The following is a 13,395-nucleotide window of genomic DNA, read 5'->3' as shown; positions in this document are numbered from 1 at the left end:
TCAAGTTTTTTTTTGGGGGGGGGGGGGGCTTTAGAAGAGACCTTTGTGAATGACAGGGTTGGGGTGAAAGGGGTATGAAAGGGTGAGCAATTATAGGCTGGGCTATTAAATACTGGTGTATTCCTTATCTGGTTTAGTATGATAGCCCAGTTAACCACATTGTTAACTCTCAATATATTTGCAATAGGCTACTTGGATTTCTGGCTGTCTAGTAGTTCTTTACTGTTACAGCCTCAGCACCCAACACCAACTCCTTCATGAAAAATCAAGACCCACATTTCTGATAGTCTATTTTCAGTAAAAAAAAAAAACAAGTGACAGAATAAAGAAATGAAACAACCAAACATTTTTAAAAATAACTTTTTTTTCCAGGCTCACCTTTGCGACCCACTAAAAACAGCCTCATCATAACCCACTTTACTGTACATATCATTTAGTTTCTATTTCTCTTTTGTTGTTTCTTGTTTTTATTATGGGTTGATTTGACACGTCAGTCTGCTACCTTTCTGTATAATTTTTTATGTTGACATTTACTGTTTGAAAAAACTGGTCCCACCTTATTAAAAATACTAATAAGCATTCACTCCATTCTCAATTGCATTTGTTTTGCAGAATTGTATCACTAAATAACTTCATATATTTCTCTAAACTGAAAAAGTTGTATTTTTTTTTTCTGTCTTTATAGACTAGTTAACATTGTAATATTGTCAGCTTTTACAACATTTACCTCATCCGGTAACAAACCCCAGTAACAGATGATATCAGCCCATAATGTGGGCTGATATCTGTCATCTGAAGTGGTGTGTTATAGAACTCTGTTTCTATAAGGGATCAAGAAATTAGTAGTCTTGGTAGCTATAGGTTTATGGAATCATATTCTGTATAAATCCTGAGAAAGTTACAGTAATGTGATGCTTTGACATGCATCAGAGCTTGACCGATTAATCGGCCAGACGAAAATATTGGGCGGTATCTTATCCTACAGTTCTGCAATTCTACAATTCAATTAGCAGACACTTTTATCCAAAGCGACGTACATCAGAGAGTAAGTACAACACAAGCAAGGATCTAGAAAAAGGGGGAACAATGTCAGTAAGAGCAAACGATCAGTTTTGAGTCCGATTGGACACACAGGTGCTGACAGGCATTGCACAGAGGCAAAGCACAACATTGACGGCAGGTCTTGAGAGCTCTAATCAGTATAGAAACCATCTTATAAGTCGTCGTTTATCAAACAAAAACCAGCGTCACAACCATCATCATCATCATCAATAATATCGGGACCATCATCATCAAGTTAGTAGGTATTCATGAAAGAGCTGGGTCTTTAGCTTTTTCTTAAAGGTGCAGAGGGACAGTGCAGATCGAATGGAGTTTGGAAGTTCATTCCACCCCCGGGGGGCGACAGAGGGGAAGAGTCCAGTCAGAGTCTTAGTACCCTGAAGGTGAAGGTTGGATCAGATGCCTTTCATTGGCAGAGCGTAGTGGGCGGCAGGGAATGCAGACCTGGATGAGAGCGTTAAAGTAAGGAGGAGCCGTTTTTGTCACTGTTTTGTAAGCGAGCAGCGGAGTTTTAAATTTGATGCGAGCAGTAACTGTAACAGTAACTTATCCAGTGACTATCTGTATTGGCTTATTTTATCTCCGCTATGTGCCGATATTACTAGATTTATTTACTAGTCAAATAGCATTTCATTCGAGTTTTATTGTATTACAGCAGTTCTCTTTCCGGCTGTCACCCGCAGAATGTGCTATTAGTTTTAAAGAAAGCATTACCACGCTGCAGAGAATAAAGTGGTGATGCATGTGCAGTTAAACCCATATAGGTCGAGCCCTACATCAGATTGCAATAATGTGCAACAGGATGCTGCTTGTTTGTGGGCTATCACAAGAGATAATCAAACAATTCAACATTGCAATCCCATACATGACGGAGCTGCAAGAGACAGGAAGGAAAAGGAATGACTAAAAGTAAAAGATATGGAGCTAGAAAAATGCAAACTACATGTCTAATGCTGCACAAGTCCTTTAGATTTCTCATAATGAAACAAAGTGCAAAACACTCGTCTGTATTCAGCTTAATGCCTGGAGAGAGCCATGGACTCTTTGAACTTCTAGTCTTTGTGGCCCGCTTCACATAGACAGAATAATATTATTAAGCTTGTTGTTTTTTTCAAGACCAACAAATGTCATCACTGTACGTTCTGTGACTCATCACCTTGTTTTTGTACTGGTGGAAATCCCCTTTAACACATGTCCAACAGTACTAGTCTAGTCTTGCCTTAGGGAGCCATTGGCTTTGTGAGAATTGGCTTTTTGCAATACTAGCAACCATTCACCAATCCACACCATTATTGATTCAGTGATAATATCAATAATGATCCCTCCCTTTATTTTTTTACAGCTTTAGGCAACGAATCATAAGATGGTGTGGCTGAGTTGCTTTAAGCAGGGCATGACACTTGACTGTAAATCACGGCCTCAAATGCTTTATCACTTTATGGAACAAAAACAAACAAGTTCAACACTACTGAGAGTGATAAATTATAATGTTTATATGTTTATAATGTTTCACTGACACCGACTGCATTATTGGTGGGGGATGACTTTACTGTCTTCACTGTTGACTTCTTTGTTCTTCTGTCATTTATCATTGTTTTACTCCATGCTGCCATATTGTTTAACTTAGTCAACTTGTAATGTTTTTCTGACGTTTGGTTTACTACAGCTTGTTCTGTCTGCTTTATACTGTATGTTGAGTGTTGCAGTGTCAAATGTTTAATTATTTTTTCTATTGCCGTGTGTTGCTGTAAAAAAACCAAATCCTGTTGCGTTGATTAAGTGAACATGTGTTTCTGATTTCAGGCTTTCATTATCAATATTTACATACAAGCCTTTAAAATACACAAAAATATATTTTTTTCATCTCACTAAAATTTGGATTATAATTTGAAATTGTCCTATTTTATTACTTCTTGCATGTGTCTGACATTTTGTCCTATAAATGTGATTCTGTCCGCTGCAGTGTTTTTTCTGATACTTCCACTAGGGGGCGACAGATTAAGATTTCAAAGTGTGAGACTCTCAACCTGTGTTTCCTTTTTTATGGCTAGATTAAAAAGAATCCACTCTTGTACATTTTTTCAGGAGTTTAATACAAATGTTTTACGTATACCTACACAAAATTAAAATGTGAATCTTTTTTTCTGAGGACACCAAGCGGTCGAGTTCTCATTACTCTATTACTACAACCTAAAAATAATGTTAAAAAAAAGGATCAATAGTTCCAGAATTATAGGATTTTGTCCAATTTGATCAAATTTTAAAGACAAAAATTCGTTTTTAGTATTGAAGAAGTCTTTTTTTGCCTTAAACCAACATGTTCATTGTCACAGTTCGTAGGACTGATTAGTTGAATTGGAATTTTTTTAAAAGCCTCAGAACAGCTGGTATTCTACAGCTCACAATGATGTAAATGTAGCAACTGAACATTTCTCAGTTTCACATCACTATTTAACACAATCCAGCCTTTTAATCAGTTCAGAGTCTGAGTCTCACACGGCTCTCAGACACAACAAAAAACAACCTAAACACTTGTTCTAACAACACTAACATGCTGTTGTGTTATGGATTGTCTGCACATGTTGTGCTCACATTTGTCTTCCTTTTTTCAAACACACAGTTCTTGGCTGTGATCCAATGCAAAACAGTCATTCCTGTTACAGTAGACAAGTTAAAGGACAACTTGTTCGAAGCATTAAATTAAAGGCTGAGCATGAAACCTCGCTGACGTCAATTCACCAATGATCCTCTCTGCTGTGACACATTATGAATGCTGCGCTTAATAGTCCTGAATCACTAATAGTTCTAATGAACGCCGTCATACCAAACATTAATTCAAACTTCCAGTAATCCGAACAAAGAAATAATAGTCAACTGACAAAAATGTTTCCTCCTTTAATTTGTTTTTGGAAAATGTTATTGATTCCCTCACCAAGTGTTTGACCTTTTATTGTTCATGTAACTGGATATCAATTATCGCATTGAAGAGGCACTCCAACCAGTTTAGAGATAAAGGTCTTACTGTAAGTTCTGTCCAGCCTGTAATTACTTTTGTTAAAAACATTTCATGACTATTTGTCAAATCTTCCCCAAATTCACAACAGATAGCCTTTATTTCAACTGAGGGCATGAGACAGAAAAAGTGAAGAAGTGGACGTTTACCGGGCAGAAAGACACAACGAGAAGCTTTTTGTTTATTTTAGGAGATGTGCTGTGTATCTGAAGCTTCGTCAAAACTACACTTAAAGCTAGGATAGCTAGTCCTCTAGCTAGCCCGCTTTGACTTGAACTGTTCTTTTAGGCAAGGCCAGCACATTTATAGAAGTAAAATACTTAGACACTGCAGAGGTAGATGTCTGTATTAGGTTCTCAGTCATCCAGGTGAGGGGCATGTCTAGACGAGAAAGATTTGCCACCCTAAAAACACTTAACTGTGATTGGCTATTTGCCCTGTCAAAGGCAGGATTTAATGTATGTAGCAAAAGGCTGCTAGTATTTTTCTGCACATACAATGTATAATATTTTCTTTTGGTTGTAATTTAAAATGTCAATAAAAACTTTGCACATCTATTTCATAAGACAGGTGTATAGGAAAATAATGCACTGTATGTTTTGAACATACATCTGTTTGTATCAAAAATAAGCTTATCTTGCCATTATCTTGTGTTTTAATGTAGATATTATTGGTGTAGTTAGAAAGGAAAGTCATTTATAGTTGTGTGTCTTTGTGCACACCTCACATTTCAGGCCACCCCTGCATAAGTCAGTGCCCCCTCGGGCCACCTCGATCAAAAAACTCTGGACACGCCCCTGATCCAGGTCATGGTAAATTCAAAGCTTGATCCAAAGTCCAAGACCTTGGTTCAAGATCTTCAAACAAGTCCAGTTGCCTTCGGATCAAGCTTTGAACTGCAGAGGTAGGTAGGTTTTTATGCTTGTTATATGGATTTACAAGAATACTCAATCCTCAGTATGACTACAGTCACATCATTATTCATCGATATTATAAGCAGTGACATTTAATGTAATCAAGAAATCAAACATCACAAAATCAGAATATACTGCAAATCTGAGGAGTTTACAGTGAAAGTCAAATTTAAGTTTATTAAATATTTTTTATAAAAACTATAAATGCTCAAACTATATGAAAAATACTTCTCTGCAAGTCGTATCTTCTCTAGTGGATCTGGTATGTAGAGCTGGTTTGTTTTTCCCTTTCCCAATTACAGCCATTCTGTACAGCAACTGCATTCACTTAAAGTACTTTGAAAAGAAAATGTGCACATGGTAAACCAGGGGAAACATGAAGGCAACGCAGATTCACTGTTCTAGCATCACCGTGTCACAGTTCTTAGTAAAGTTTGCATTGACTATAAGAATAAGAGTTATATATATAACTACAACTGTTCTCAGTAAAATAACAGCTGGGCGATTCATTAATCTGCACACCTTGTATTCACTTTGTCTTTGCTTCTTGGTTGATAAAACTGTATTTTTTAACTAAAGCAGGTACCTGCAGACACTTCACACAGCTCCAAAGTGCAGTCTCTGATTCAAGTGTATTTATTGATTCAACTATTTTTTCCATTGGTCCATTTTTATCCACCAATTTCTCCCATTGTCGTTGCTTAAGCTAAAAGCTAACTGCTAACTGCTCTGGACTTCATTCAGACTATAACGCAGTCTTCAGTCAAGAGAACCTGAGGCGATGACTTCAGTTTTCCTGCAGACATTGAGGCCTGATCATGATCCTGATCAATTGTCCTGTTAAAGGCAGCTGCAGTGCTGCTCAATAAGGCAGCTGTACAAACATGCAATCCATCTGCAGAGGACTACATACGTACATAGGACACAGAGAGAAAATTAGGTATGGCTGAACATCTGGAAAGAGTAGTGACTATGATTCAAATAAACCAGACACACGGCACGGTCACCTATCTACAGAGGGATTCAATGAATGGGATTTATCAGCGCAGGAGGCCAAAGCTACAGCCTGATGTTTTTTACCCTGTAGTTTCCAATCCAAAACCGCAGTGTGACAAAGGTGAGGCAGGTTGAGTGGGGAGTATGGTTGTGCTCAGTGTCACATAGTGGGGATGTTTTCACTGTAAACCACTTTGGTATTTTCAAATGAACATGTTGAAACAGCAGGACTTGGAAACGGTTTAGTAGATATGAAGAAACTGCCCCTTTAAATGTTCTCCTGACAGAACAAATGGATCTAGACTGGAATATTTTGTCACACATTAGTTCAAATGAGTGACAGGACTCAGGCTTGATTGCATTGACAGATTTTGTGTTGTGCAATAATCAAAATGCAAGGAAGTGTGGTCAACAGGAATGCAAAGGAGGAGAAATCCTTCCTGCATATTATCCCATATGCTCTTGTAAAGCGTCTCAAGATAACACTAGGCGCTATACAGATAATGATTGATTGATTGATTGAAAATCTGGCCTAAGGATGACATCTTGAAGGGATGCCTTCACAGTTAATGTGTATAATAAATTCCTCTTAGGGGGGGAAATTGTATTCTCAATCGTTACAGCTGAATTTGCTTTTTTTAAATTTAATATCTTCTACAATGCAACTGCTCATTTTAACCACTAGGTGGCAGCAGAATACAGATATACTGTCACAAAACAACCTAGTGAGGTCATATTACAAAACTCTATTCCTTACCAAGAAATGTAATCACATAACTGTTCATGAAGGTGTCTTATACCATATACACAAAAATATACATACATAAAAAGAGTTAAATTTAACTCCGGTAGGAAAATTCTTGAGAGCTGCTCAAGGTTTGGGTACCCAGAACCTTATTGGTGAACAACTGAAAATGTTAACCTCTGCCTTAGGTAACTTGTGAGGGGTCAAGCTTGGGTTTATTCAGGATATTAAATCCATTTCATGCATTTGTTTTTCACAAACAAACTTTTGTTTGTTGATTTAAATATCTCAAATACTAGTTAGAAAACGATACTGCTCCACATTGTCAAATTAGAGCTTAGATTGGGACCAAAAAATTGGCCCGGCGCTTCCATTTATCTGTATTTATTGGCCCTTGCCCAATGAAACCCCCACATTTTTTTTTTTTTTTTACAAGTGAAGTTTTATTTTTTATTTTTACCTTTCCCAATTTCCCTAACTGGTCCCTTTGTCAGTTTTGATAAATAGTGCAGCACTTTACCTCTTTGTATATTAAAAATGTCACCTAAAGAAACCTTTCCCTTACCTGTTTTTATGTGAGGGACTCTTTACCACCTCACTAACGAGAAGAAAAGAGTGAATTGACAATTACACTGAAGAATAGATGTTGCACTTCAACAACTGCAATTAAATTTAAACCTACTTAGCATAATCTGTTTGGATCAGGTTTCATAATACATGATGTAATACCTCTCCCTCTGACACATCATAGATTAGTTAATGTTTACAGACATGAAGGTGTTACAGTAAATCTATCAGCCAGGTGAACAGATACCAGGTTCACAGGTCTGTGTGACTCACAATGATCTACTTTACACAGCTGAGAGTGTGATATTCTACTCCAGAGTACAATCAACTTCATGAACTGCACAACTCAGGTTCAGTATACCTTCATCAGAATTGTGCTCAGGTTTATATATGTGCCACCTTATACTTCTACATTTCTACATTATATTACAAAGGGCAATATTGCATTTTATCTTCTGCAACATTTTCTTGACGACGTCTTCCTAATTGAAAGTTTCCACTGACATATACAATCAGCTTCTGAAAATATTATGGAGTTTTTAAAAAGTCCAACTCGAGGACAGAACAATGCTGCTTACTTGGCGTCTTCTAATGATACTCCTGTCCTATTCTTTGATTAATGTTTAAACTTATTTTTGTACTTTTAATTGAATATATTTTACTGATAATAATCCTTTAACTTAAATAAATGATCCTAGTGAGGTCTTTACACTGGCTCCCAGTCTGTCAGAGAATAGATTTTAAAATACTGCTGCTGGTTTAAAAAGCGTTTAATGGTTTAGGGCCAAAATACATCAGTGACCTTCTGATAAACTATGAACCATCCAGACTGCTCAGATCGTCTGGGACAGGTCTGCTCTCTGTCCCGACAGTCAGAACCAAACACAGATGTCATGATGTATGTGAAGCACTATGAACTGCCTTGTTGCTGAAATATGCTTTATGAATAAACTTGCCTTGCCTGGTGATTCTTGCACAGATCTGAATTATGGGTTAGAATTTGTAAGACTACCATATCGGTCCATTAAGTAATGCAGATATTGGAAAGTTTATAAAATTACTGTATATAATCAAAAAGACACTAACACAAAAATGACACAAAAAGTTTTGAATTAGATTTAATAACGTTATATAGTACAAAACATCACAACAAAACATGATTAATTCTTTAGGCGTCTTTGCTTTTCACTCAAAAAGCAGCCAAGCAGTTCAGACAGAAGGACTAGTAGCATGTAACTGGCCCAGTTTGCAATAGGAGAAAACAGTGGAGGCAAAAAGGTGTACAATATGTGATATGGACCACCTACTTCTTAAGTATAAAAACACCAATTTTTGGGAAATCCAATAAAGAGTATGAAAATATAAATAGAACTTTGTCTGTTCAATCAATTAAAATCTTTACAAAAATACTAGTAGAAATAAGAAATTAATCTTGTTCAATACCCTACGTAACAACTTTTTGTACATTTCTTTACGTAAAAAAATATGTTGGAAAAAGAGAGAGGAGGTAGTTTATCTCCCCCTGTGCCCTTTGCTAGGTGACTCTCAAATACCAAATTGTACCTTGTCCTCAAATGTTCTGGCTTCAAGATGAACAAGCCATAAACAATTCAGCTTCACAATAGCCAGGCCAGAAATGCAGTTAATATTGAGATTACTGATTGATGTGATGTTCATTTGTTGCTAATGAGCGTAAATATCTGAACAAAGCTGTTTGCAAAAGCACTCTGATGCACAGCAATGCCAAGTCAAAACTATTCATACAGGTTCATTTAGGAGAGAAAGACCCAATCTAGAAAAGGACTCTGGTGCCACCTGTTCTGGTCAAAGTAACCATTACTTCAGGTGTGACACTCCAAACACACAAATGTTGAATGTGTGTACTTTTTAAGATGGGTTTCCTAATTTCCCAACAGCACATTTTTTGTATCACAAAGCTCCAACCTTCATTAACCTGTGTCTACATACACGATCAACTGACAATAAAGATTCAACAATTACGGTTCTGTTAAGATTTGGGACTGAGGCTTTAATCTTCAAAGCTCAATAAAAACTGCCTATTTCTGGCATGACTAGTGGAAGTAGGACTGCAGGGTACCACGGCGGCGGACATCGGTTGTCCAGCAGTGGAAGCCACCACCCAGGGAGTTGGCATGGCGGATGCTCACCTTAATGGTCTTAATACCTGCAGAAGAAAAACATATTTACAAATCATTACACAGTATAAAAAAACCACATACTCCTAAAATATTCTTAATATACAGACAATCTTCAAATATTCATTTCAGTAAAAATGAACAAAAAATGATGCAAATGTTGAATGTGTTATATAAATGAATTTACCAAGACTCTCAAACATTTTTTGAATGGAGCTTTCATTGGCGTCAACCATGACGCGCTTCTCATCCAGCATCAGGACGTTCATGGACAGCCACTTAGACGACATCCACAGAGGATGGTCTAAACAAAAAGGGAAAGAGCGTAACAGTTGAAGATATCTGAAATATCTGCTTGTGCAAGAGCAGATAAGTTACTGTTTGAGTACCAACCATCAGGAATCAGAGGTGTTGGAGGTTTCACAATAGTCCAGCCGGCCTTCTTGAACATGTCAACCTGAGGTCAGAGGACAAAGATCAGAGGTCAACAAGGAGTGCTTTGTGCTGTTTTTACTTTATAATTAATCTGTTACATTAGATGTCAGCACAAGACACTGAGAAACTAGTCCTCCCTGTCCCACAGTACCTGGCGACATGGGCGATCAGGGTTTGACAGCACAAGTCCTGGCCCGATGATGTTAAAAGTGGCATCGATGTGCATAGGGTTGGGGTCCTTGAAGGAGATTATATGGATCTTGTAGTCTGGTGCCAGATGACGACGCATCCACTCAATTCCCATATAATTTGTAACCTGCAAAAAAACAAAACAGAAGATGTTTTTTTTTTAAATTTTTTTTTTAAATTGTCAATGTCTGCAGAGTTGTTTTGTGTCTGAATTAGTTTGAAGTGAACAATTTGGTTGCATGTCACTCTGCATATGCCTGACGTTTGAGAGAAAGACTTTTGGATAAGAATGAAGAATTTGACCTTGTGTTGCATTCAGAAAGGGAGCCTTTTATTTCAGATAGCAACCATGTTAAAGTTTTATCAGCCTTCATACCTGACTCCTTTGGACAAAAAGATCCCTCCCAGCTCGGATGAAATCTGCAGCATCAAAGCAGGGCTCGTGTTCTGTGGTCACAAACTTCCCCTCGGCGGCCAGCTTGTGTCTGTCTTCTACGGTGCGGATGGGGTAGTCCTTCATAAAACCAGTAAGAAATAGAGTGTCAGTAATGAACAGTGTCTTGCCTCGTGGAGTGCAATAAACAGAAAGGGGGCAAAAGTGCAGAGGTAATCAGAGGTCCTCAAATACCCTGCACACTTCTCATATTTCATAACAGGGTCAAATGAGGCCTTACCTGATCATACAGTTCATCAGACATGGTGGGTTTAGGAGCTGTGGTCCATTTGGCACCTCTTCTGAAGTACTCCTTGATCAGAGGTCTGTAGGCTCGGTACTCAAAGAAGCGAGCCCTCCACGCCATAGGAGCCTCGATAATCTCATTTCCCACAACCATAAGAATGTCTCTGGGCATGGCAGCATACATTCCTGCAACAAATGCATAACACATGATTAGCTGACGTAAATATTTCCCAGAAATAGAACTTGGTGCTACAAAAGTGTTTTCATCTCATTTAATCCCAATTAAATCCCAGGGGGAAATTTGTTTGCTACAGTTGCTCATAACACCAAAAATCAGTAGGAAGAACAGATACATTCACAATATAAAATAAAATAAAAATAGTAATAACAATTTAATAAGCATAAGTACAAAGTGAAAGCAATAATAAAGTAGTATAAGTAATAAGCTATGTTCAAGCGCAAGTAATTGAAAATATAAACAATATTTACAAATATGAATATACACTGATGGATTAACAGCGTAGATATTGCACGGTTCCTGTATAGATAGCACTTTTGATGTATAAATATTGTCCAGTTTTCAACAGATTGCACAGTTTTAGTAGAGAATATATAGGTCTACACAAACTAAAGTAGCAGAAGAATCAGGCTCAATGGGCCCCCTATAGGTTTACAATATTAAATCATTGGATCATTGAAATGGAAAAGGTGCTGTAATGATTTCTACAGTGATATGTAGCTATTTTTAAATTTTACAGTTGAATAAAAATGGATGTTATATTAAACATTTCTCATAATTTAGCATGCCGAATATTAATCTGCAGTTAAGCCTCGTACTTCTAGTATTCTACAAAACAAACTGAAACACAGGAAATACTTAAATACATCAAACAAGCTGTAAAATGTTTTTTAGCTATGAACTACTTCACACACAAAGGTTAAGTGAAGAATGAATATGGTTGGGGACAGAAAATACATAGAAATGCTTCTCTGTGGTTTGTGTGCTTTTCTTTTTACCTGATGATTGGAAGTCTGGAGTTTTGTACTCCATCGACCAGTCGAGGGGTTCTGGCCTCACCACAGTGACGCCCTCTTGGCGCAGAATATTGCACATTTCTTCAATCTCGGCAACAGCTTTTTTCAAGTGGTCCGCAGGAAAAGACTGGCCCCCATACTGCTGGTAGAAGGGCCAATACTTCTCATATGTGTTGGCCTGTGGAGAGGTTTACAATACAAAACATGGAGTTAATCCCAGTGTCCAGTGATGCAATTTAGATGCTGTTTTGCCGGCTTAACATTATGTGATTCTTATTTTTCTCAGAAGACATCTTGACAATTAAGCTTACTTTCACTTCCACAGTGAAGGGAGGCACCTGGGCATTCTCAGCACGACCCACAATCACCTCCTCCAGAGGATCCCATTCATTGTAAGCGCAGACAGGACACTCCTGCTGTACAGGTTCAGTAACATGTTCCTCTTCAACTGCACGATGTGAATGTGCAGCAGCTGCACTCGAAGTGCTCTGGAAGGTCCTCTGCACCCATCCAGTCACCGCCCGGCCAAGCTAAGGAGAAAAAAAGAGACTTAAAGGAAAAACAAAATCTGCACAAATCCACTAAATTTTGTGCTCTGGGAGTGAAACATATACTGACAAAACTTTCTATTACATGCCAATTCTTTAAAGTTAGTGGACACTTTTGTTAAAAATAAATAAATGGTTTACTTCTGAATATAAAATGTTTGTTTATTTTACGCAAAACTAAATAAGCGCAGTTACCCAATTGAATGTTTAGTTGTGTTAACTTTTTCTTTCATTAAGAGTAAGAAATAAGAATAAATGATATATTAAAATGTCTGATTTGACTGGCTGCTCACACATTGAAAAGGCGGATCAAATTACTATAAAACTGTGCAAGGTGATAAAAAAGACAGAAGACCTCAGATATCTTAGCAAAATGCCTTCAGCTTGCTTGGTGCCGAAGTACACGTGTTATTAAGGAGCGTTATCTGCACAGACAGGTTAAACTATGTGGCCCCTGCTGGCTCAGGATCAGCTCAAATGTCACTGAGTTTGGGAGCGCATCTGTGCCAAACAGCTGTTCACTGTCACTCAGGGAGCGCAGGAAAAAAAAAAAGTCTCTCTCAGCGATTAGAGGCAAATCCATTCTTTGACACAATCAAATTTGATTTAAGAGCGAATAGTCGGTTCGTTTTTACTCTTTTTTTTTTTCTTTAACGATTTTTAAAAATGTTTATCAAATGTAATCAAACAATGAATAATAGCCAATCAATCTGATCCAAAGTGAAAGAAAAGCCAAGATGTAGCCTGATGAAGAAAATGTCGATTTTTTTTTCTTTATTCACGTTGACTGTAATGTGCTTTCTTTCTTTCTTTTTTCTTTTCTTTTTTTTTTTTTTTACAAACCACTACTTTTCCTAACAATTTTGGAAGAAAATGAAACCACCATTATACCAACCATGGCTCCGATCAGATGGGCAGCCTCGGCCCCCCTGCTACCTCCTCTCAGACATCTTACTCGCAGCATTTTCCAATGTAATAGTGAGTGTCGATGAAAATTACACGGCAGCTCAGGATCCACTTCGCAGTTTGCTCATGAATGAAGACGCCTTGGCTTTA

General features: G+C 37.6%; 1 protein-coding gene across 1 annotated transcript; it reads right to left on the bottom strand.

Annotated features, from left to right (window-relative positions):
- Nucleotides 1–8,402: 8,402 nt before the first annotated feature.
- Nucleotides 8,403–13,395, bottom strand: gatm (glycine amidinotransferase (L-arginine:glycine amidinotransferase)). The gene is made up of 9 exons (XM_020637987.2): nucleotides 13,235–13,395; nucleotides 12,103–12,321; nucleotides 11,774–11,969; nucleotides 10,752–10,942; nucleotides 10,454–10,591; nucleotides 10,040–10,204; nucleotides 9,847–9,910; nucleotides 9,641–9,757; nucleotides 8,403–9,482 (listed from the first exon to the last, which is right to left on the bottom strand). Exons 1-9 carry the CDS (start codon nucleotides 13,301–13,303, stop codon nucleotides 9,370–9,372), a joined length of 1,272 nt encoding a protein of 423 aa, XP_020493643.1. The 5' UTR covers nucleotides 13,304–13,395; the 3' UTR covers nucleotides 8,403–9,369.

Source organism: Labrus bergylta, chromosome 3, assembly GCF_963930695.1.
Source record: "Labrus bergylta chromosome 3, fLabBer1.1, whole genome shotgun sequence".
NCBI lineage: Eukaryota > Metazoa > Chordata > Actinopteri > Labriformes > Labridae > Labrus > Labrus bergylta.
Note: the sequence above shows the minus strand (reverse complement) of the source record. Positions and strands in the feature narration are given on the sequence as shown.